General features: G+C 51.3%; 3 protein-coding genes and 1 non-coding gene across 4 annotated transcripts in view; 2 read left to right on the plus strand and 2 right to left on the minus strand.

Annotated features, from left to right (window-relative positions):
* The window catches only part of ELAVL1 (ELAV like RNA binding protein 1), a 36013-nt gene extending 29559 nt beyond the window's left edge, over window positions 1–6454 (minus strand). The window contains exon 1 of the mRNA XM_028093134.2: window positions 6329–6454. The gene's annotated coding sequence lies outside the window, so the exon portion shown is untranslated. The remainder of the gene's footprint in view (window positions 1–6328) is intronic.
* A 194-nt stretch (window positions 6455–6648) lies between these two features.
* Window positions 6649–22499, plus strand: part of CCL25 (C-C motif chemokine ligand 25) — a 38216-nt gene continuing 22365 nt past the window's right edge. Inside the window, exons 1-4 of the mRNA XM_028093125.2 lie at window positions 6649–6800; window positions 7129–7135; window positions 7328–7366; window positions 7420–7457. Coding sequence (XP_027948926.2) covers window positions 6686–6800; window positions 7129–7135; window positions 7328–7366; window positions 7420–7457 — 199 coding nt within the window. The 5' untranslated portion in view covers window positions 6649–6685. The remainder of the gene's footprint in view (window positions 6801–7128; window positions 7136–7327; window positions 7367–7419; window positions 7458–22499) is intronic.
* LOC114200882 (U6 spliceosomal RNA) lies at window positions 10185–10291 on the plus strand. Its single transcript, XR_003607535.1, has one exon. It is a non-coding gene; the product is annotated as a U6 spliceosomal RNA (small nuclear RNA).
* On the minus strand, window positions 13562–14891 carry LOC114200869 (protein SET-like). Its single transcript, XM_028093206.2, has one exon. It carries the CDS (start codon window positions 14889–14891, stop codon window positions 14019–14021), a length of 873 nt encoding a protein of 290 aa, XP_027949007.1. The 3' UTR covers window positions 13562–14018.

Consider the following 22499-nt stretch of genomic DNA (forward strand, 5'->3'; position numbering starts at 1 on the left):
GCACAAATCACTCTAACTCCTCATTATTTGCTTTTCACCCACGTCGTTGGTGAGAGCCTGGAGGGCCAGTGGGGTGGGGGATGGACAGACACCAGGTCTCAGTCACCTGGGAATCATGTGTATTTGCCACTTTATGTTAAAGGGCAGTTGAAAATTATACTAATGGTCTTAATATGTTCAGTCCTTTACTTTTGTTTTTTTTTTTCAAAGTCTTATTTATTTTAGAGAGAGAGTGAGAGTGCAAGAGCAAACAGGGGGAGGGGCAGAAGGGGAGGGAGAAGGAAAAGCGGACTCCATGCTGAGCATGGAGCCCAACGGGGGGCTCGCCCCCACAACCCCGAGATCACAACCTGAGCTGAAACCAAGAGTCAGACGCTCAACAGACTGAGCCACCCAGGTGCCCCAGTACCTTACTTTTCTAGGATCGTCCCGTCCCATCCCACAGAATCAAACTCAATTGTAGGGAGCAAAAAGGGAAACTTAGTTTAGCAAAGCAATTCCTGCTGAGTTGGAAATGTTTCCAGTAACTGCATGTATCATGGAGAAGTCCTGTTTGGATGATCTCTGAGGGTTTTCAGCCTCATTGCACTATTTTCAACAATCCTGGTTGTCCTTGTGACTTCAACAATGCTATTCACATCATCAGTATAAGCACTATGTAGGAAAGAGATACGTGTGTAAACGACATAAAAACTTACACAGGTAATACACATGTAAAGCAGCAAGACTAGTCCCATTAGGCACCCATGAGAATCTGTCTCATTTGATATTCACAGAGCAGCCTTGCTAAACTACTCAAGCTAGAGCAAAACTAGAACAGTCAAATATATCCTCAGGCTCAACCTTGACACTTCACACATCACATGATGGGGTTTGGACTCAATTATTTCTAAGGTCCCTTCCAGATGTAAAATTCTGAGCTCTCCAAGGTAAAAAAGCCTCGGGAACGTTAGGTCACCCAGGAAACACTCTGGGTGCCAGAGGTACCACCTGACCCAGTTATAACTGCTATGCGAGGCAAGGGCTTAAGTGAACACTACGTATTTCCTTACTCGTCCCTTCCCACAGCCCACGTTGGGGAGAGCCACCTGACTGGGCCAGCCACGGCTACGTCACAGCAATTCAATATCCACCAGGCTGAAAAGCTCAGGGTAGAAGCAGATCAGGTGCAGCCAGTGTCTGGCCCAGTCCAAGTGCTCCGCGGGCCTGCAGGGACACGATTGGCTCCACAGCCCTGTTAGAGTTCTGGCTCCTTCCTGGCTGGTCAAGGCCACCCCAGGGCTCTTGCACAGAACTACAGAGCAATATGGCAAGGCAGGGAAAACTCCTGGACTGTGGAGTCTGATAGACTCGTACTCCAATACTCACCCTACTGCTGATCAGCTGAACGACTGTGGGTGTGGCACTTCCTTTCCTGGAGCCTCAGTCTCCTTGTCTGTGAAATGGGGATGGTACCACCTGCTTCGCAGCAGCCAGCACAGTTCCTGACACTTGGCAAGTGGCCATCGCACCCGCCTCCAGGTCCACTAAGGAACACTCTGACTCTTTGCCCCTGGGACCCTGGCAATGATCCAAACCGCTGATGCCTGGGCTCCACAGAAGTCACAGGGAGTCGCACCAGTCAGGGCTCACGAGCGAAGCCCCACATATATGGAAGACCTCGTTGCCAGTCTATGCTCACTCACCATCAACTGCACACACCAGCCTGGATGGGTCAGTGGGCTTCTCAATCTGCCCACCAAAGATACGAACCTTATTCCAACCCTGCCCCCTTCCTCCTACTTCACTTACAAGACCGAGGGGAACGCGTGCCTCCCTGATCTCCCAGTCTCCAACTGCAGGCACCTTCAGGTCCTCTCCACCTGTCCCTGACCCCTCTTCAAGCCTCTTCCTCCCCCTGAATTACTTCCTCTGGTGGCAGGACACATTTGTCCCCCAAACCTAACCAGGCACCAAATTCTGCCAGTTGCACATTGGCGATACATCTCCTTCTCCCCCATCTCTCTGCCATTATCCTGGTTCAGGTCCCTGTTATCTCTTGCCTAGACAGACTCCCAAATGGTCTCCCTGCCACATGATTATTTCAAACCCAGTCTCTCCAAACCCAACCAAGCCTTTTCCCTTCAAATCACTCCTCTGCCTTCTGTTTCCTCTTCTAACTTCAGTAGAGATGTCTCTTTGATGGGTGGTTGGATCTAGTCACTCGAGCCCCCTTCTGGCCCTCCCTCCCCCAAGTAAACACGGAGTGCCAACCATGTGCCAGGCACAGAGCAAGGTACTGGGTGTATGAAATAAAGGAATAGTCCCAGTCCCGGCCTTCATGTTCAGGCCATTACCAGGCTACCTCATACCACAAAAGTGTCTTGACCAGTCCATCCATCCTTAAGTCTCCCCCAGAAAAACAAACTTCCAAGATCACCTCTTGACTGTATCCAGAAACCTCTACCACCTGACCCTGATATACTTTTCTAGACTTATCTCCAAGTTCACCTTCTCATCTCTCTCTGCCTGCCCAAACCAGTCCACTCAGGCTTCTGGACCTCTTTGTCTCTCCTCTCTAATTCACCCGGGCCATTGGCAGCACCTGAAAACTCCTGCCCATGCCTCTTTGATCACAACAACTGGTATAGACACCAGCTCTTTTTTTTTTTTTTTTGGTAAAGATTTTATTTATTTATTTGACAGGGAGAGACACAGTGAGAGAGGGAACACAAGCAAGGGGAGTGGGAGAGGGAGAAGCAGGCTTCCTGCTGAGCAGGGAGCCCACTGCGGGGCTCGATCCCAGGACCCCGGGATCATGACCTGAGTGGAAGGCAGACGCCCAACGACTGAGCCACCCCAGACACCAGCTCTTTCATCAAACACAAAAACCGAACACTGGACAATCCTTTCTTTCAACACTAGCAATGCTGTCACGACCCACTGCTTTACCCTTTTGCTACTTCATCTTATACATCTACATAGGTCTCTTCTCCCCTCCTCAGGCTGGAAGTTCCTCAAGGAGGCAGTTTCTTCCCCTTCTCCCTGTTTCCCAACAAGCAGTCACGTTTCATGTTTTCAGCCTACGAAAGTGTGACCATCGACTTGGCCAAAGCACACGGGGGCCCTGGGTCAAGTGGGACCGACAGTGATCATAAGCGTGGCCCCAACACGTACGGACATGGAAAATGCCTTCTGTCCCCTCCCTGCTTCACAGTACATCCACTGCATGCCTTCCTGTGTCCACATTTCAAACTGCTCCTTCTCTTGCCTTCCCTGTTTCTCTTATTGACCTATCCTTCTACTGGTCACTCAGGCAGAGACCCAGAATCATCCACTGCTGTCCTTTCTTGCTCGCTCACATCCCGCATCTGAATACCCACAGAGTCCTGTGTCTCTTACCCCCCAACCATGTCTCAAACCCATCCCCCCTCTTTCTCTACCACTACAGCTCTGGGTCGCATCCGCAGCTTTTCCTACATAGAGCAAAGCAATCACCTTCTAACTGGTTTGCTGGCCTTCAGCGCTGTCTCCCTCCAACTCTGCCTCCTTCACTGCATGGACTAAAATGACCCCTGGCCTGGCCTACAGGAAAACACCCTCTGCACACCAGCCGCAGGAGTCCTCTTGCCACTACTTGCCCCTGAAGGACCAGACCCCAAGTGGGTTCCGGAACAAACCAAGATGTTCCCACTTCCATGCTTTTGCAGATGCTATTCCTGCATCCTGCAAAGCTGTTCCCTGTGGTCTGTACCTGGCTAACTCCAGCCTCCCCCCATGCTTGGCCTCCTCCAGGAACCATTCTGTGATCTCCTTTGCCCAGCAAGCCTGGGCGAACAGTCTCCTTTTCAGTGCTTCCACATCAGTCAGTGCACAACCCTCACCGCACTTGTGGCTAGAACAGTCTGCCCACACTGTAATCACCACTGTAATCACCACTGCCTCTAAGAGCCTAGCAGCGGGGCAGGGAGAGTTGGTTAAAGGAGGGAAGCCAGACTCACTTCCCTTCTGTAGGCTGCTTTCCTCCGGTCTTCCCCTGACTTACACACTTGGGTCAGCCTCGCTGCTTCACTATTGCCACCTAGGGGCAAAAGGCGGCAACCGCACTTTCCTCACCATTCAGCTTTTAATTTGACTCTGTTGAAAGGGATGGGAACACAAGCTAGGGAACAGTTAGTTGATTCCAGGGCGGGTAAAGGGAGAGTGGCAATCAGAGGCGGCTTCGAATGGTGAGTGAGCTCTGAGCTGGGCCTCTCAGCATGAGGAAAGGATTCTCTAGGTGGAGGAGAGCTGGGAGGCAGTGGGACAACAGGCAGAGAAAGGGCGGGAGTTTCAGGTCCAGGTGCGGGTGAAATGCAAAAGGGAGGGAGGGTCAGAAGGTGCAAGACCTGGGACCCCAAACTTTAACTTTTAAGTCACCTAAAGAGGTGAAAAAAATTAAAATTCTTTCCACTACGAAAACTTTTAATCAGGAGTGATCAGATCTGCATTTTAAAAAAGACAACTTTTGCTAGAGTATGAAAGCACAAGAGATGGGAAGCAGGGAGTGAGAGAAGCAATAAAGCAAGCAGCAAAAAGAGTATTTTCATAATTCTCTCCTTTTCCACTTGCTGCAGCATGACCTCAGACTCAACACATCCAAACCGAAACTCTGCCTCCTCCAAAACCAGTGCTTCAACATAAACATTATTTTCACATTTTGAGATGTTTGTATTCCCAGCTTCTTTGTGGACCCTGAAGTCACAAAATTTTATAACAGATCCCAGCACAAAGCTTTACACACAGAAGACGTTCAATGACAACTGAATGGAATTCCTCTTGGGATCCCCTGGACACTTGTGATCATAAGAGCAGTAAAATCTCATGGTTAAGAGTAAGGATTTTGAGTCAGAGGGCCTGAGTTCAAATCCCGCCTCAGCCACCTTACGGTGCGAGACTGGTCATAACAAGTGACCCATCTAAGCCTTGGTTTGTTTGTCCTGAAGATGGAAATTACAATAGCACCTATGTCAAGGGCTGGAGATAAAGATCTGTAAAGGACAAGCCCATAGTAAATCCTCACTAAGTACTGATTGTAACATTATCTATTGATTATAACATTACCTATTCAGTGCTTACCACACTCAGGCCATCGCTAGGGGCTTCCCACACTCTTAAATCTGCGCAGCAATTTTTCCATTCCATTTTACAGATAAGAAAACTAAGGCTGCCACAGTTGAATTTGTACAAGTTCTTGAGAGCCTTGGATCCTGAGGCATCAGAGATGTGGCTGGAGGAACTTTTAGTAAAAGATCATTTAGTCCAGTGGTGGTTCTCGTGTGTGTGATACTTTTGGCAATATCTGAAGACATTTTTGATCTTCACAACTGGGGGCGGGGGTGGGGGGAGGAAAGGGAAGAGATGCTGCTGGCATCTAGTGGGATGCTACTCAACATCCTACAATACACAGGCCATCCTCCCCACACTCACCCCAACCAAGCGTGATCAGACCCAAAATGTCACTAGTGACCAGGTTGTGAAATCCTTCTCCAGTAGGACCATCTTTCCCATTTTCCCACTTCTGGAGCACTGACCATACAGATCCTACATGAAGACTTTTGGTAAGGGGGGGGGGGCTCTGTCCCTCCAGGGGCAGAGCATTCAAAAGTTCCCCACCTGCCCTGCACACAGTAGGTATCAGAACCCATTTTAATAAGCCTAGCAGCAGAGGAGACCGGAAAAGGAAGAGCATCCATCCCCCATTGTTCAATTGCGTGCAGGTTGTGTTTTCAACACACACACACATTTTACAAATCCCAACGTCCCACGCCCCAAAAACAGCTTTGTTAGAGATGGCGTTCAAATAATCTATATTTTTCTAGGACTCCCATACATACTGAAAGGTATGCACACTTCTAAAAGGACCTCAGATCGACCGCGGTCTTCTGACAACGACTACAAAAGAATCTGTAGGATCTCCCCGGGGAGCGAGCCCGTGGGCCGTGACCTCTGCGCGCCGAAGGCGCTCACCCCACTCCCTCGCCTCTGGCTTCGCTCTCCCGCCCCCGGCTCCCCGGCTGCCAGTACTGCTGGGGCCCCGGCCGCGGAGCCCGGCCGCCAGGCGCGTGCCCACGCCGTGTCCCCCTCGCCCGCCCCTCGCGGCGGCTGAGGAATCCGGCCCGGGGCCTGACGCCGGCGCCCACACCGGCCGGCCCCCGCCCGCCCGCTACGGCCCGCGCGCGTCCCCTCCCGGCCCGGTGCGGCCTGGGCCTCGGCCGGTGCAGGCCCGCGGGCGCCCGCGGCTGGGCCAGGCGAGCTCAGGCCTGCCGCGGCCTACCCCGTCGGGTGCCGCCGAAGGCCCCCGCCTCACCTGGACGCGAGCGGGCGGGCCCGGGGCTGCTCCGGGGCGGGCGGGCGGCGGCGGCGCGGCGCTAACGGCTCCGCTCGGCCTCGGTAGCGGCGGCGGCGGCAGCGGCGACGGCGACGGCGGCGGCGGCTCCTCCTCAGCGCGCACGACCCGCTCCGGCCCGCGGCCCGGACACGCCCCCCCGGCGCGCGCGCCCATTGGCCGGCGTCCGCCACGGTGCGCTTCTCATTGGCCGACGTGCCTGTCTCGGCGCCCCGGGGCGCGCGGCGGAGGCGGGACTTCCGGCTGGCGCCGCCTGCTAAGAGCTCGGCGGCCGGCGGAGACGCGGGTGGCCGGCGATGGCCGCGGAGGGGGCTGGCTATGGCCCGGCCCACGGAGGCCGACGGAAGGCGGTGGCCGAAGAGCCGCGCCCCTTGCCGAGCGCATGCTGTGTGCCTCGCGCCTGTCTTTCCCGCCGCCGCCACCTCCCTGCCAGGTAGGAATGGTCAGCGCGCCAGGGCTGTGGGGACAGGACCCGGGTTCGAATCCCGACCCCGACGTTTCCGCTCTACGTGCCGTTGGGAAGTGGCTGACGTCACCTCGCGGGGCCTCAGTTTCCTTATCTGGTGTGGTGAAGAGGTGGAGCATGGGACGTCGTCTGTCTTATATTAGTGTTGATTGTTGGAGCTAGCAGGTTCCCCGAGGCGCAGCCTAGCAGTCGTTAAAGTTTTATTGAGCGTCTACTATATGCCAGTCACTTGTATTGGGCAACGAATGGACAAAAATGTTAGTCACAAATGTTAGGTGCATATTAAATTTTGTAGGCTCTGTGTTAAAGGAAAGAAAAGTTAAAAAAAAAAAAAAAACAGGTGATGTTCCTATTAATGATGTGTTTCATGTAACAACGTGTCCAAAATGTTATTTCTACGCGTAATCAATATAAAAGGTTATGAGACTTTTTACATCCTCTGCCCCCACCCCACCCCCCCCCACTCCTCTGAAATCTGGTGTGTCTTACACCAGTGCCATCTTAGACTGGACTGGCTACATTTCAAGAGCTCAGCAACCACGCGGCTACTGCGTTGGACCTGCAGTGCTAGATGGGGAGGCAGAAGAGACATCAAGTGGATTTCACATCAAGTGGTGGAAAGGGGTAAGAATTGGAGAAAGGGTATGGGGAATGTGGGAGGATTGCAGTTTGAAAGAGGGAGGTAGGGAAGGTTGAGAAGATGGCATTTGCAGAAGGAATTGAGCAAGTAATTATGCCATTCACTGTTTAATGCCGTGTTTGTCTGGTAGGACTTCCTGCAATGATGGGCATGTTCTTTATCATCACTGTCTGATTTAGTAGCCACTCGCTCCACGTGGCTTTTGGGCACTTGACATGTGGCTGGTGCCACAGAAGAACTGAATTTTTAATGTCCTTAATTTTTACTTAATTTAAATTTAGTCACACAGAGCTTGTGGCTCCCATAGTGGATGGCATAGATTTAGTAGAATGGTGGGCAGTGCTCTGAATCCAGGGTGTACTTCATGCTAAATACTTCATGTGTAATCCCCACAGTAGCTCTGTGAGAAGGGAGCCATAATCGTCACCATGGTGAAGAATGACGTCCATGTATTCATCTGTACTTTGTTCTTGTTCTCATCAATAGACTTTGTCTTTTGGAGCAGTTTGAGATTTACAGAAATATTTGAAAGTACAGAGTTATCATTTTCCCCACACCCAGTTTCTCCTATTAGTAACATCTTTCATTAGCATGGTACATTTGTAATAATTAATCAAAATTGGTACATTATGAACCAAAGTTCATAGTTTATGTAGATTTCCTTTGTTTTTACTGAACGTCCTTCTTCCCTTCCAGAATCCCATGCAGGGTGCCACCTTACTTTTAGCTGTCCTGGTTCTCTGTCTCTGTCTCTGTTTCTGTCTCTCTCTCTCTTTTTTTGAGATATAATTGACATGTAACACATGCTAGTTTTCGATTTACAGCATAATGATTTAATATGTGTATATGTTGTAAGATAATTAGCGCAATAAGTTTAGTTAACTCCTATCATCACACATAATTATAAATATTTTGTTGTTGTGATGAGAACTTTTAAGATCCACTCATTTAGTTGTCCTGTTTCTTTAGGTGCCTCTCGGCTGTGGTGGGTTCTCAGACTTGCCTTGTTTTAGACGACCTTAATGGTTTTGAGAAGAAATGATCAGGTATTTTGTAGAATGCCCCTCTTTTGGAATTTGTCTGGTGTTTTTCTTTTTTTTCTTTTCTTTTTAAAATTTATTTTGAGACAGAGAGAGACACAGCGAGAGAGGGAACACAGCAGGGGGAGTGGGAGAGGGAGAAGCAGGCTCTCTGCGGAGCAGGGAGCCCGATGCGGGGCTCGATCCCAGGACCCTGTGATCATGACCTGAGCCGAAGGCAGGCGCTTAATGACTGAGCCACCCAGGCGCCCCAAGTCTGGTGTTTTTCTGGTGATAAGACTGGGATGATGGGTTTGGGGGGAGGAAGAACCCCAGAGGTAAAGTGTGACTCTCATCACCTCCTGTGAAGGGTACATACTGCCAACATTATCTATACCTGTTGACGTTGACCTTGATTGCGGGCTGAGGTAGCATTTGTCAGGTTTCTCCACTATAAAGTTACTTGCCCCCCCCCTTTCTATATTGTATACTTTGGAAGGAAATCATTATGTGCAGCACACACCTAAGGAGTGAGATGTGTTCCTTACATGAGATGTCTATGTAAATTATGTGGAATTCTGCATGGAAGATTTCTCTCCTAATTTATTGGTTTACCCATCATTTAATTATAACAGTGTGGCCGCTGGATATTTATTTTGTACTCTGGGTTATAATCCATTACGACTTTATTTTGTTGTTCTAATTGTTCCAGCTTTGGCCATTGGGAGCTCTTTCAGTTGGCTCCTGTGACCCTTTGACACACTCCCATCAGTGTGTTTGGTTTGGAGTTTTTTGGTTTTCTTGGGAATACTTCCTTACTCCCTGGTACTACAAGATGCTCTGGGCTCATCTCATGTATTTCCTGCTCCAGTCCTAAAATCAGCCATTTCTCCCCACCTGGTTTCTTTTATTAGAGAGTAGTGTTAGAAACCAAGATCTGGGCGCTCAGAGTGCTCATTGCTACTGGGGTGTTGTTTCTTTTAGGTCATCAATACTTTTTAATCAGCCCCAGTGTGCCCGATGCAGGGGCTCCGCCCTGGGGATACAACAGCAACCGTGCCAGAGGGGGAATCTGCCCTCACGGAAGTCACAGTCAACCTGTGGGAACAGGCTTAAGAGAGCAACTGCAACGTTGACAAGGTGTGCAACCTTGGGTAAGTTTCTTTAATCTCTCTGAACTTCAGCCTCCCCATCCGCAAAATGGGGGTGATTATAGTACTTCATGAGGGCACTGGGAAAATTAAATGAACTCATCTACTCTTAGAACCTTTGGAACAGAGTGTGGCGTGAAGTGCTTATTAAATCTGATTCTTGTTCATAGTGATCAGAAATCGCACAATTACGATCATTACAAAATAATTAAAATCTGCAGAAGTTCAGAGTGCCAGAAAAGCATGTAGCAGGAGAACCTCATTTTGGGGTGGCCAGGAAGGCTTCCCAAGTCAGTGGGGTCGCAGCTGAGGCAGGAGGGGTAAGTCACTAGGCAAAGGGGAGGGGCAGAATGTTTCCAGCAGAAAGAACAGGAAGTGCAAAGACCCTGAGGCAGGCAGGAGCCTGGCACACTTAGGGACTGAGAAAAGGCCAGTGGTGGAGACGAGGAGGAGAGAAGACTCATGGGATTGGAAGGGGCAAATCACACAGGGGCTGGTGGGCCATGGCGAATTGAGACTCAGTCTTAAGAGCAAGGGAGGTGTGCTCGCTTCAGCAGAACACATACGAAAATTGGAATGATACAGAGAAGATTAGCATGGCCCCTGCGCAAGGATGACCTGCAAATTCGTGAAGCGTTCCATATTTAAAAAAAAAAAAAGAGCAAGGGAGGTGACTTGTCCAAGGGCACAGGTCTAGTAAGGACAGTCAGGATTGGAATCCAGGTCTGTTTAGTCTCAGAGATCTTTATTTTTTTGGTCTGAATTTGAGAGAGGGAGTTCTTGGTTGTGGGTGGGGGATTGTTTTGTTTTTGTTTTTGGTAAGAAGCATAGTTTTAGTTTTTAGGGGTCAGAATCTGAGTACACTCCGGCCACCGAAATTCTAGGTTGTTCTTGCCGTCCCTCTAAGTACCAGCTCTGAGGGCCTGTGAGGTCAGGAGACACCAAGCTGGCTTAGCCTGCATTCCCGCCCTTGAGCACATCACTGCCCGAGGGAGAGGAGGATGCATAGACACATAAATCCAACGGGGGTGACAAGGGATAGGCACAGAGCACCGCTTCTCATGGAGCACAGTGTCTAAGCCGAAATATAGTGGGAGCAGGTGCAAGGTGGGGCTTCTGGACGGAGGAGCCCGGAGGAGCGCAGGCACGGATTTGTCCCAGGGGATCTGGTAGGAAACGGGAGCCATCAGGAGCACTGGATGCAGATTGTGAAGTGGGACTGGGGAGTCTGTTTCCAGCCTCAAAGGGCCCTGGAAAGTCAGGCAGTGAAGTTGGGATTTTACCCCGTTGACCAGGAGCCAGCAAATTCCAGCTCGATTCAGCCCACACTTGTGTTTGTACAGCCTGTGAGTAAGGGTGAGGTTTACTCTTTTTTTTTTTTTCTTGAAGCTAAAGAGAGCACGAGTGCACAAGGGGGTGGGGAGGGGTAGAGGGAGAGAGAGTCCCAAACAGGCTCCATGTCCAGTGCAATGCCTGTCGCGGGGCTCGATCTCCCGACCCTGAGATCATGACCTGAGCCGAAATCAAGAGTCAGAAGCTTAACTGACTGAGCCATCCGGGCACCCTTGATGTTTACATTTTTAAGTAGTTGAAAAAAATAACAAAAGAGTAGCACCTGGCTGGCTCAGTAGGTGGAGCACTTGACTCTTGATCTCAGGGTCCTGAGTTCAAACCCCATATTGGGCGTGGAGCCTCCTTAAAACAAAAATAAAAGCAAAAGCAGAATAATGTCTTGTGACCTGAGAAAGTTATAGTTTAGGTGTCCCGTAAGGTTGCTAGTGACACAGCGTCACCTGTCATCTGCAAATGGCCCATTGGCGGCTTTCTAGCCACGGCGGCAGCGGCAGACCGCTCCCAGGCAGGGCCCGCTTCCTGGCCGTGCATACTGTGGTCTCACCGGGCCCTGCTCTTCTGTCACCATTTTGAAATTCTTAAAAATCTGTGAATGAGGGGCCCCTCGTTTTTATCTTGCATCAGGGTCCTGAAAATTACGTAGCCAGGCCTGGTGACAGAGACCATATGGCCCACAAAGCCTATGGTATTTACTATCGGGCCCTTTTCAGAGAAAGTAAGTGAATTCTGTTACGGTGGACCGAACAGCAGCCCCTCCAAGATGTCTATGACCTTGTCTCCTGGTACCTCCAGTTGCGTGACCTTACCTGGCAGAGGGGGATTCTGCAGATGGTATTAAGTTAAGGATCTGGAGAGGGGGAGATTATCGTGGATGATCCGCATGGGACGCGTAATCACAAGGTTCTTATAGAAGGAGGGCAGGAGGATCAGAGGCAGAGGAGATGTGATGACGGAGCAGAGGCCGGTGATCCCATTGCTGGATGTGCAGGTGGAGAAGGGGCCATGAGCCACAGGATGCAGGCAGCTTCTAGAAGCTGGAAAAGGCCCGGAAACAGATTTCCTCCTAGCACTCCCAGAAGGGCCGCAGCCCAGCTGACACCTTAATTTTAGCCTTGTAAGACTGCTTTCATACTTCTGACCTCTGGGGCACGGATTTGTGAGAATAAATGTGTGTTGTTTTAGAATAAATATGTGTTGTTTTAGGCCACCGAGGGGGCAGTCACTTGTCACAATGGCCGCAGGGAATTGATGCACCTGTCCTAGGCAACGAGCATGTAAAAGAATTTGTGGAGGATTCCAGAAATTGATGACGTAGGATCAGTAAACTAGTCGGTGACCAGTCAGATGTGGAAAAGGAGGTGCCCTGATTCATTAGACCCAGTGACATGGGGGGGAAGCTGTGACGTCTGAACCATTTCCAGGGCTCCGAATATAGGTGGGGGCTATTTTGGGTTCACAAGAAATGGGTTTCACTGTCAGGTGTTCACTGGCCTCCCAAACAGAGCTGAGGCATCAAAGCAGATGCTCGTTGGGAGGACGGAAGCCGGGCTAGCCTGGACAAGCCCAAAGAGCGTTCTGGCACTCAACACGCTGTACAGCTGCAATCTGATTCCATCTCAAGTGCCCAATAGGTCAGTTGTGTCAAGAACAGGAAGCTTTATTTATTTTTCCTTAGGCAGCAGAATGTATTTTCAGGTTAGCCACAGTTTGGAGGTCATGTCTTTGTGCCAAGGGGACTGGCCCCTTCCAGGTGTGGGTCACCTTGGTTCCTATGTATACACATTTCTGCCCTGAAGAACCCGGCCCCGGAGGAGGCACAGAAATGCAGGGCTTTCTTTTAGGCACCACTGTGCTCATAACGTCCCTGTGCCTCCGTTTGCTTATTTGTGAAAGCAGGTGGCACCACCACCTCAGGGACACAGAAAGCAGGCACCGAGCAGAGCGTCTAATGTGGTTAACACCCCAGAGAGAAGAAAGGGCTCCGCTTTTTTTTTTTTTAAGTCGTCTCCATGCCCAGCATGGAGCCCAGTGCAGGGCTGTAACTCACAACCCTGAGATCGAGACCTGAGCTGAGATCAAGAGTCGGTCGCTTCACCTGCTGAGCCACCCAGGCACCTGATCCGCTTCTTTTTGTGTGTGTGTGTGTGTGTGTGTGTGTACACATTTAGTTTTATTGTAACAAAGCAACTTGTACACTTTTAACATTTAAAACTGAGCATCATCTTTCCTTTCCAGTGAAACAAAAAGAAAATTTAAAAATAAACAGGAACAAAATTACAATAGAGAATGTCAATTCCAAATAAGATCCTACAGGTTCTGCTGATTCTCCCATCGAGTGGCAGGGCTCAAGTCATCATTAGGAGTTTTATTTTAAAAGTGTCATCTTAAACTGCAAGGATGTCCGTTAAACATCACAATTAAACATGCCAAAGGAGAAGCCATGTTGTCAAAATGCCCACTTAACCCACCCAAACATCTCAAACCCACCCTTTGCTGTCCTTCTATAACCCCATTTTTTTTAAGTTTTTTTTCTTTTTTTTAAACAAGAGAAAGTAGACAGGTACATGTTGGTAAATGCTAACTGTCCATATTCACATAGAGACACAGTGTAATCTCTGAGCCCAATATACAGAGAAAGGAGGAAAAAAGCTAGAATTCTATGCACTACTACACAGGGGCCTAGCACCCTCCAGCTTCCAGCAGAGCTAAGGGAGCAGAAGGTTTTTCTTTTTTCCCACAGAGCACGGTGGTGTTGATTCCATAAAGTTTTTGTTGAGACAGGAAGGGATAAAAATGAATTTGGAACAGAAAGGGGTAGAGATTCTTTTCCCACTGTATTCTGCTCAAGGTATTTCCCCCCAAAATAAGTTGAGAACCATGGTATAAAGGGAGAGAAAAGAGACTTCAAAAAACAGGGCGAATGAGCACAAGAGGAGGAAAAAAAAAAAAAAAAAAGACGGCAGCTTGCTCCCAGGGACTGAAGAAAATTAAAAAAGGAAGGTTGGAATCCATCAGTGTTCCATTAGTCATCTTCTCCTTCATCCTCCTCTCGTTCCTCCCCCTCATCATCATCTTCATCTTCACCTTCATCCTCGTCTCCTTCTTCATCGATGTCTTCCAATTCTTCTTCTTCTTCTTCATCATCATCATCATCATCTTCTTCTCCTTCCCCTTCTTCATCATCCATATCGGGAACCAAGTAGTACTGTAACGGATTTGGCCAAATATCATCTTTGATGACCTCTCCTAACTCATCTGCACCTGCATCAGAATGGTCCGTAAACCAGGTGAAGAAGCTCTCTGGTTCCTCATGCTGTCTCTTCCTGCTGGCTTTATTCTGTGTTTGACTTGAACGTTTCGTCAAATCCTTTCCAGATTTCCATTTGATTTCAGTGGACTTTGAAGATGGATCACCACTCTCATTCAGATGAAATTCTTTGGAGAGAACTTTATTTTCGAAGTAAGGGTTTTCATCAAAATAAAAATCTATTCTGTAACCTGATTTAATATCTTCCAGTTCTGTCACTTCAACTCTTGTCAAATAATGCAGCGCCTCTTCATCCTCCTCCCCAAGCAGTGCAGACACTTGTGGATGGTTGACAAATGTTGTTACCCAAAAATTGGGGATTTTGGCGATCAATTCCGACCTCTTCTGAAAAAATGGTTGGCGGAGTTTGTTATATTTCTGTTCTACTTTCACAATCTCCTCACTGGCTTGTTCATTAAGTCTGTCTATTTCATTTTGTACTTCATCAATATGTTCAATTGCTTCTTGCTGTTCTTTTTCTCCCTTAGGCAAGTGCTGAGATGTCGACGTCTCCTGCAGCTTGGGGGCAGGAGGTAGTCTCGGTTTCTTCGTTTGAGGCAAGAGTGAAGACTGGCGTTTGGGGGCCATGCTGTGAGGAAACTCCACGAAACCAGGAGAGAGTCACGTCTGGAAAAAGCCCCGCTTGCTCCCTGATCCGCTTCTTGTCTTAAAACCTCGGCTCCTAGAACACCACCACCTGAGATAACGTGGGTCACTGACCTGGACAAGTGTGGCAAATTTTGCTTTCCAGAATGATCTTTCTGCAACTGACCCATAACCATTCCACTGCAGTATCTTCCTGGCAAGAACAACATTGGGTGTTTTATCTCTCCTGAGGTCGAAGGTTAGGAAAGGCCCTGCAGCTCTGGTTCCTGGGGTCATGGTGTGGCTTGGCTTTCCCTGCTGTCCTGGAGGGTTATCGATAGCAATCACTTTTTTTTTTTTTAGGATTTTATTTATTTATTTGACAGAGACACAGCGAGAGAGGGAACACAAGCAGGGGGAGTGGGAGAGGGAGAAGCAGGCTTCCCGCCAAGCAGAGAGCCCGATGCAGGGCTCAATCCCAGGACCCCGGGATCATGACCTGAGCCAAAGGTAGACGCTTAACAACGGAGTCACCCAGGTGCCCTGATAGCAATCACTTTCACTTCCAGGTGTTCTTACTCAGTCACCGTCAGTCCAGTGCTGACTGTAGTAGCCTCTATCACTTTTAGTTTTCGTTTTTAAGATTTCTGATGTTTCCTTTTCATGGCATACAAGTTCTCTTTCTTGCTTGGCTCATATATTTCCCATGTATTTGCGGGACTTTCTGCACTGCTGCTTTTTAAAAGTTTTTTTTTTTTTTTTTAAGTGAAATGTCAGGGGTTTCTAATATATTCACAAAGTTGTGCAGACATCACCACTGTCTCATTCCAGAACATTTCTTTACCCCAAAACGAAAGAAACCCATGCCCATTAGCAGTCACTCCCCAGCCTCTGGTGACCACGAACCGATTTCCTGACCCCATGGATTTGCCTGTTCTGGTCACTTCATGTAAATGGAATCATGTCACATATGGCCTTTTGTGTTTGAGCATCCTGTCATCAAGGTCCATCCACGCTGGAGTATGAATTGGGACTTCATGCCTGAGTAATATTCCACCGTGTGGCAACACCACATTTCCTCTATCCATTCATCACGTGATGGACATGGGGGCTTTTCCCACTTCTTGGCTATTGTGAATAAGGCTGCTGTGAACATTCACGGACAAGTTTTTATATGAACATATGTTTTCCTTTCTCTTGGGTCAGTACCTAGGAGTGGGATGGCTGGGTCCTCTGGTAACTACGTTTAATGTTTTGAGGAACCACCGAACTGTTTTCCCCAATCTTTTCTTTATAAATGAGGTGGAGGCTTCATGCTTGTCGGTCATTAGCAGGCAGTCAACTTGTGGCAACACGTCTCTAGCCTGGTTCTTCATCTGGCGACTCGCAGGAAGCAGGCCCGGGACTCACGTATGCTGTCGCCTGCATGCAAAGTGCCTCCCACCGGCCCCTGATGTGCTGGGGCAGGAGCACCGAGGACGGGTGTTTCCGTTACCGGGTCCTGCCCCCCGCCCCTGGCAACACCCACACTCCCCACATCACAAAATCTTCAAACCTCCCAGACCCCCAGACAGCATATCCAAAAGCACATATTTCTCATGGTGCTGCACGCCTGTGTGCAGTCGAGAGCAGGTTGTGTGATAGGAACAAGCCAGGTGTTATCAGTCTGTTAAGAGCTCATGCAAATTGGTAAGAACCAAAGGAGCAAAGATAAGAAACAGTTCGGGGCGGGGCGGGGGGGTCAGCAAACCCCAGAGCAGGTCTACCAAGGGGCCCAAGGGTAAGGCCCCAAGGTGTCGATCATTCTGGCCTTGCCAGGAACCCCAGCACTGGCTTTCCCGGGGGCAGCAGCCAAGTGAAGCTGACACCCATTGGAAGCTACCTGACCAGCATAGGAAAAGGTTCACGTTCTGCTCCTGTGGTTGTAGCACTGACAGTCATCCAGAGCCGCCAAGGAAGGGCTGTTGGCCAGAGGACGTTTCTTCTGGTCTCCAGTGGGTTACCTTCAGCTTGGCACCGATCCAAATGCCCAGAGATAACGCTGGCTTAATGAATTGCACACCTGCTAGAAAAGACAGGTAGAGGCCCGCAACCATGTGGAATAAGAGTGGCTCCTGGCCTCCAGGCTGACCACTGTGTGGCTGCAGTTCCTTTTTTAAAAATTTTTAATTTTGGGGCACCTGGGTGGCTCAGTTGGTTAAGCGGGTGCCTTTGGCCCAGGTCATGATCCCAGGGTCCTGGGATCGAGCCCCACGTCGGTCTCCCTGCTCAGTGGAGAGTCTGCTTCTCCCTCTTCCTCTGCCTGCCTCTCTGCCTACTTGTGCTCTCTATCTCTCTGTCAAATAAATAAACAAAACCTTAAAAAAAAATAAAATAAAAATTTTTAATTTTTATTATTTTTTTAAGTCGGCTCCCCTCCCAGCATGGAGCCCAATGTGGGGCTCAAACTTGCGACCCTGAGATCACGACCTAAGCTGAGATCAAGAGTTGGACGCACAACCGACGGAGCCACCCAGGATGCAGCTCAGTCCTCACGGTAAGCCTCAGCTGGGGCCTGTTAGCCCCGTTTTACAGAAGGATCAAGTGAGCCCAAGGTCACACGCTCCCAGAGGATGGCAGAGAGGGGACAGGGGTTGGGACCACAGGGCCAAACAGCCCATGATGTGATGAGAGAACAGGACACACAGCCCTCCCCCCGAGGCTGGAAGAGTTCAGGGGAGAGTGGAGAAAGGGGAAGGAGCAGGCCAGTACCAAGAGAGGCCCTAGCCTCAACCCCCAGGGGATGGACAGGAGGAAAGACTGAGTAGAATGCAGATAAGCAGTGGGGTGGGGGTGGGGGTGGGGGTCTAGGAGAGAGGAGGGTCCCGAGGACAAGGTTTGCATAGACCACTCTGGGAAAGGAGAGCACAGCGGGTGAGGTCATGGGTTCGCAGTGGCATCTCTGGGGTGCTGTTACACTCCCCCATTCAGCTGGGGCCCGGTAGCCTGAGATGGTTGAGTTTGGAGGGAAGGGGACATTCCCAGGATGCAGTTAAAGCACTAGGTCTGTGTGGGAGAGAGGAGAAACCGAGACCATGGAGAAAGGGTCTGTCTTGCTCTTCGTTCCCTCCCCACATCCCTAGTACCCGATATGCTGCTGTCTTACTCAGGTCCATCCTGGGCAGATTGGTGTGCCCTGGCTGCAGAGCCGTAACAGAGCAGCCCAGTCTGGGTGGGTCAGGGACAGCAGAAGTCTGTTCCCTCACATTGAGAGCATCAGATAAATGTTTTTTGTTTGTTCTTAAGTAATCTCTCCACCCAGCCTGGGGCTTGAACCCACAACCCCGAGATCTCCTCAAGAGTCGCACACTCCACCGACTGAGCCAGCCAGGCGCCCCTAAATAAATGTTTGATGTTGTTATATGTGTATGAAGGTACATTTTAAGTAAAATCGTTTTATTATTAAAAAAACTATTTCTTCCTGGTTCGTTCTGAAGGCAAGGAGCCCAAGATCAAGGTGTTGGCAGGGCTGGTTCTTTCTGAGGCGTCCCTCGTTGACTTGCAGATGGCCACCTTCTCCCTGTGTCCTCACACGTCTTCCTTCTGTGTGCATCTGTGTCCTATTTTCTCCTTTTTATAAGGACACCAGTCATTGGATTAGGGCCCACCCTAATGGCCTCATTTTAACTCAATCACTCTTCAGAGGCCCTCCCTCCAAATACAGTCACATCCCGAGGCCCTGCAGGTTAGGGCTGCAACACATGAATTTTGGAGGGGGCACACAGTTCGGTCTGTCCCCCTAGGTAAGACCCTTGCTGGGTCTCAGCAAGGGTGGGCAGAGGAGCCCAGGAGGCCCTCGTCACCCATGGGCACGGCCCAGCCTTCTGCAGTTAAGGAGACAGGATTCTCTGGTGGGTGGGGCTGGCCTGGAGCCCCAGTGGGAGGATGGGGAGCCGTACATCAGGGGCTCAGGCCCGCTGAGGGGCCCCACGGGTGTCCACAGAGGCTGGCCAGATGAGCTACAGCCGGCATAGGAGCAGGAGAGGGGATCCAGGAGCAGCGGGGGGGACTGGCCATCTTCTCCGAGCAGCTTTCCTACCCCCGGGAGCAAGGGTTTTGCTGGGCTAACACCGAGGGGAGGCCCCACTGGACACATGCTCTCCTTCCTCTTCCCCTCTGTGCCGCCGCACCAGGCCTTGCTCTGCCCAGACCCCTGCCTCCCTCCTTTCCCCTGGCCAGCGTCCCCAGTCCCTTCCCCCAGTAGCGCAGCCCACCTGTTCACGCAGATGAGCATGGTGCCGAAATGAGAACGGTGGTGAGACCCGCCCCCATCTCCCACTCCCCCCCGGCACAGGGTCCAGTTTAGTTAAGCAGCTGCCAGCATGAGCCCTGCTCTCCCTGGCCACTGTGGCTCCCTGAGAGACTGGCTGAGTCTTGTCACTGCCGGTGTCCAGCACAGGGCCTGGCAGCCAGTAGGTGTCAAAGATTTGCTGGCTGAAGGGGGAAGAAGCGGGCCCTTCCTGGGAGGACCAGTAGCACTGAGACCCCAGCCCGGGTTTATCCCATTCTGGCAGGGCCTGCCCCTGTCACCCCCGCCAGTGAATCAGGCCACCCACTTTGGGGTCCCTTCCACGGCTGGCGAGCAAGAAGGGCACGCCTCCTCCTGTCATGGGTCCTGCCGTCTGCTGTCCTGTGCTTTGTGAGTGAGCTAGCTTAGTCCCCACCCAGTAGCCAGTGTCCCTAGCACACCATCTGCCTCACCTTCCCCGTGTGTGAGGGGACCCAGAGGCCAGAGTGGTCAGCCTGGGGTGGAGTGGGGCAGGGTAGGCTGGGATGGGGTGGTGTGAGGAGAAAGCATGGCCGCTCTTCCAGCCATCTTCCTGGGCCTTCGCCTTCCCCAGTGAGGAGTGTTCAACCCACCCAAGTGTACCCAGGGCAGGCCAAGGGTCAGGAGGAACTGAAAGCTGCTTTTCCCAAGAAAGGCGGGACTAGTGTGAAAGGCCAAAGGTCACTGAGCAGACAGACACCCTCCAAGAGGGTGAGGGGGAGCCCCTCCGGGTTTGGAGAAACAGGGCCAGGAAGCAGCTGTTAGTAGCTATGCTGTGAGCGGGGCTTCTCATTCTTGAGGCCACTGACCTTTGGGCCGGAGGATTCTTAAGGGGGTGGGGGGCAGGACATTTAGTAGCATCTCTAGCCATCTCTTGACAACCAGTTATCTCTCCAGTCATTGCCAGGTATCTCCTGGGGGCAAAATCGGCCCACTTGGCAGAACCAAGCCTGGAGAGGGGATTCCCTTGCCTAGGTTCTTGGGCTGATGTTAAGGGCCTTCAGATCACATCTGGGTCAGGTATTCAGGGGGCCTGCTGTTTGATGTGCCCTGTTCCAGGGGCCTGAATTCTCCCCCACCCCCATCCCCACCCACCGTTTTCCAGAACTGGGTCCATATATCACTTCCCCCAAGAAGTGTTCCGTGGGTGCTGTGGCAGGCAAAATAATGTCCCCCCTCCAGATGTCCATGTCCTCATCCCCAGAACCTGAGAATATGTCACCTTCAGTAGCAGAAGGGACTTGGCAGATGTAGTTAAGTTAAGGCTCTGGGGATGGAAGATGATCCTGGGTTATCCTGGTGGCCCAACGTCATCACAAGGGTCCTTAGGACAGGGAGGCAGGAGGGTCAGAGCAGAGGAGAGTGACAACAGAAGTGGGGCGCAGAGAGAGCCTGGAAGGTGCTCCACTGCTGGCTTTGCAGGGGGGAAGAAGGCCGCGTGCCAGGGAGCACGGGCCACTCTGGAAGCTGGAGGGGGTGAAGACACAGATGGCCCACAGAGCCTCCAGGAGGCTCTTGGCCCAGCCAATAGCTTGATTTTAGGACTTCTGCCCTCCACAATTGAAAGATCAGAAATTTGTATTGTTTTAAGCCACCATGCTTGAGGTAATTTGTTACCTCGCCCACAGGGAACTCAGGACAGGCGTGCGTTCACTCTGGAGCCAGAGTCGGGGAAGGGGGCGCGGGGGGCGGCCACTGGGCGGTCAGGCTGGCCTCCGCCTCTCTTGGGGCACGAGCTACGCCGTACCCCAGGCCTGCTGTCTCTCCCATTAGATGCTGAGGACTCTGTGTATGCAGGTTGAGGGTCAGGCCTTGGGTGGACCAGACATTCTCAGGCTGAGAACACCGAGATGAAGCAGACAGGGACCCCTGTCTGCTTTCTCCCCACTCCATCCCCCAAGAGTCACACATACATAATAAGATCAAAAAGCCCCAGTCTTTGCTTCACGTTGCAGACTTGGAAAGCCTTCTCAGGTTCTTTAAGGTGTCCTGGGCCCAGGTCTTTTCGCCCCCACCCCCAGGAAGAGACATCTCTGATTTTTTTAGCCAACAGGGCTAAAGGGAAAGTGAATTTTGCGTTCAAAAGTTCATAATTGGACACGTAGCCCAGGAGGCACCTCCAATCCCTTTATCAGCAGCAAAAATACCAAATGGGGGCGGTTGTGTGGCCTCAACCTGACCTCAGAGAAAGGGACCAGGGACAGAACCGTGAGAAAATGCTCTTGTCTCAGAGATGACTGGAAAGGAGAGGAGAAGAATCCAGAGTGGGTGTGTCTCTGAAGCCGAGGCAGGCAGGAGCCCTCAGGGAGCCACCGGGGTCCCTCAGGCCACACGGGCTGCTGTCAGGCTTCCGTGGAGCCTGTGCAGGAGGTGACGGGGACAGTTGGCAAGAGGGGTCAAGGAGGCCAGGTTTCTTGGGGTCAGGGAGACTGGAGAGGCATCCTTGGCGTTTATCCCCTGCCAAACAGGGTGGCTGCAGAAACAGGCAAGAGGGGAGAATGGGTGGTGAGAGCAGAGAGGTGAGGAATGTGTCAGTTGTGGTTTTTATTTTCTATACTCTGATGCTTTGAGCTCTTGGGGCCTGGCTGCTGTGGGAGGGACTGCCCCTCCCAGGGCTAGCTGATCCCTAGAGATAGCACACACCTCGCCTGCCACCGCTCCTCCTCTGACCACCCCCTTAGCAGGCTGCCACACTCCAGGAGGCAATGTTCCCTTGCCCTAATGTCCCCAGGGCCCGGGGCCAGACAACTAGGCCTGCCCCTACCCCCCAGAGCCCGCAGAGATTATTCAAACCAGCCAGTCCTGAGACTGTTGACCCTGCCTTTCCGTCCCATAGAAACCACAATAAAGGCTCCTGCTCATGTCTCTGCCTTGCTCCCTCTGCCTCCTGAGCGACCCTGGTGCTTCCTCGTGTGGCCCCACATGGTGTGCGGTGCCCCCTCCTCCTGGGATCTGTGAGTAACAGTCTCCTGCTGTGTTAGCCTCACCATACCTGAATAATAATAAAACCTACACTTTAAAACCCTGAGGGGCAGATCTGTCACTGGGGATGGACAGAAAGGGGAAAATGGGGTACAAAGGAGGTAGAGGGAGCGGACGCATGGGCCTCCTTGTCTGGGTGATACTGGAGGAGGGGGGACTGCTCGCTCAGCTAGAAGCCCACAGGAGCTCACCGGAGGTGACCGCCCCCCCCAGGTCCCGTCATCTGGATTCGGCAGTCACAGGACTCCCCATCGGCTGTGGACCTGAGCCAGGACACGTTAAACCCTCTGCAGGTCCCACCCCGTGAGCCCCAGGAGGTAGCT

The sequence above is a fragment of the Eumetopias jubatus genome, unplaced genomic scaffold (assembly GCF_037043125.1).
Source record: "Eumetopias jubatus isolate StellerSeaLion01/CBP00866 unplaced genomic scaffold, mEumJub1_p1.0 scaffold_1, whole genome shotgun sequence".
NCBI lineage: Eukaryota > Metazoa > Chordata > Mammalia > Carnivora > Otariidae > Eumetopias > Eumetopias jubatus.

Coding starts and splice junctions, on each gene's coding strand:
- LOC114200869 (XM_028093206.2), bottom strand. CDS start 14,891: ATGGCCCCCAAACGCCAGTCTTCACTCTTGCCTCAAACGAAGAAACCG.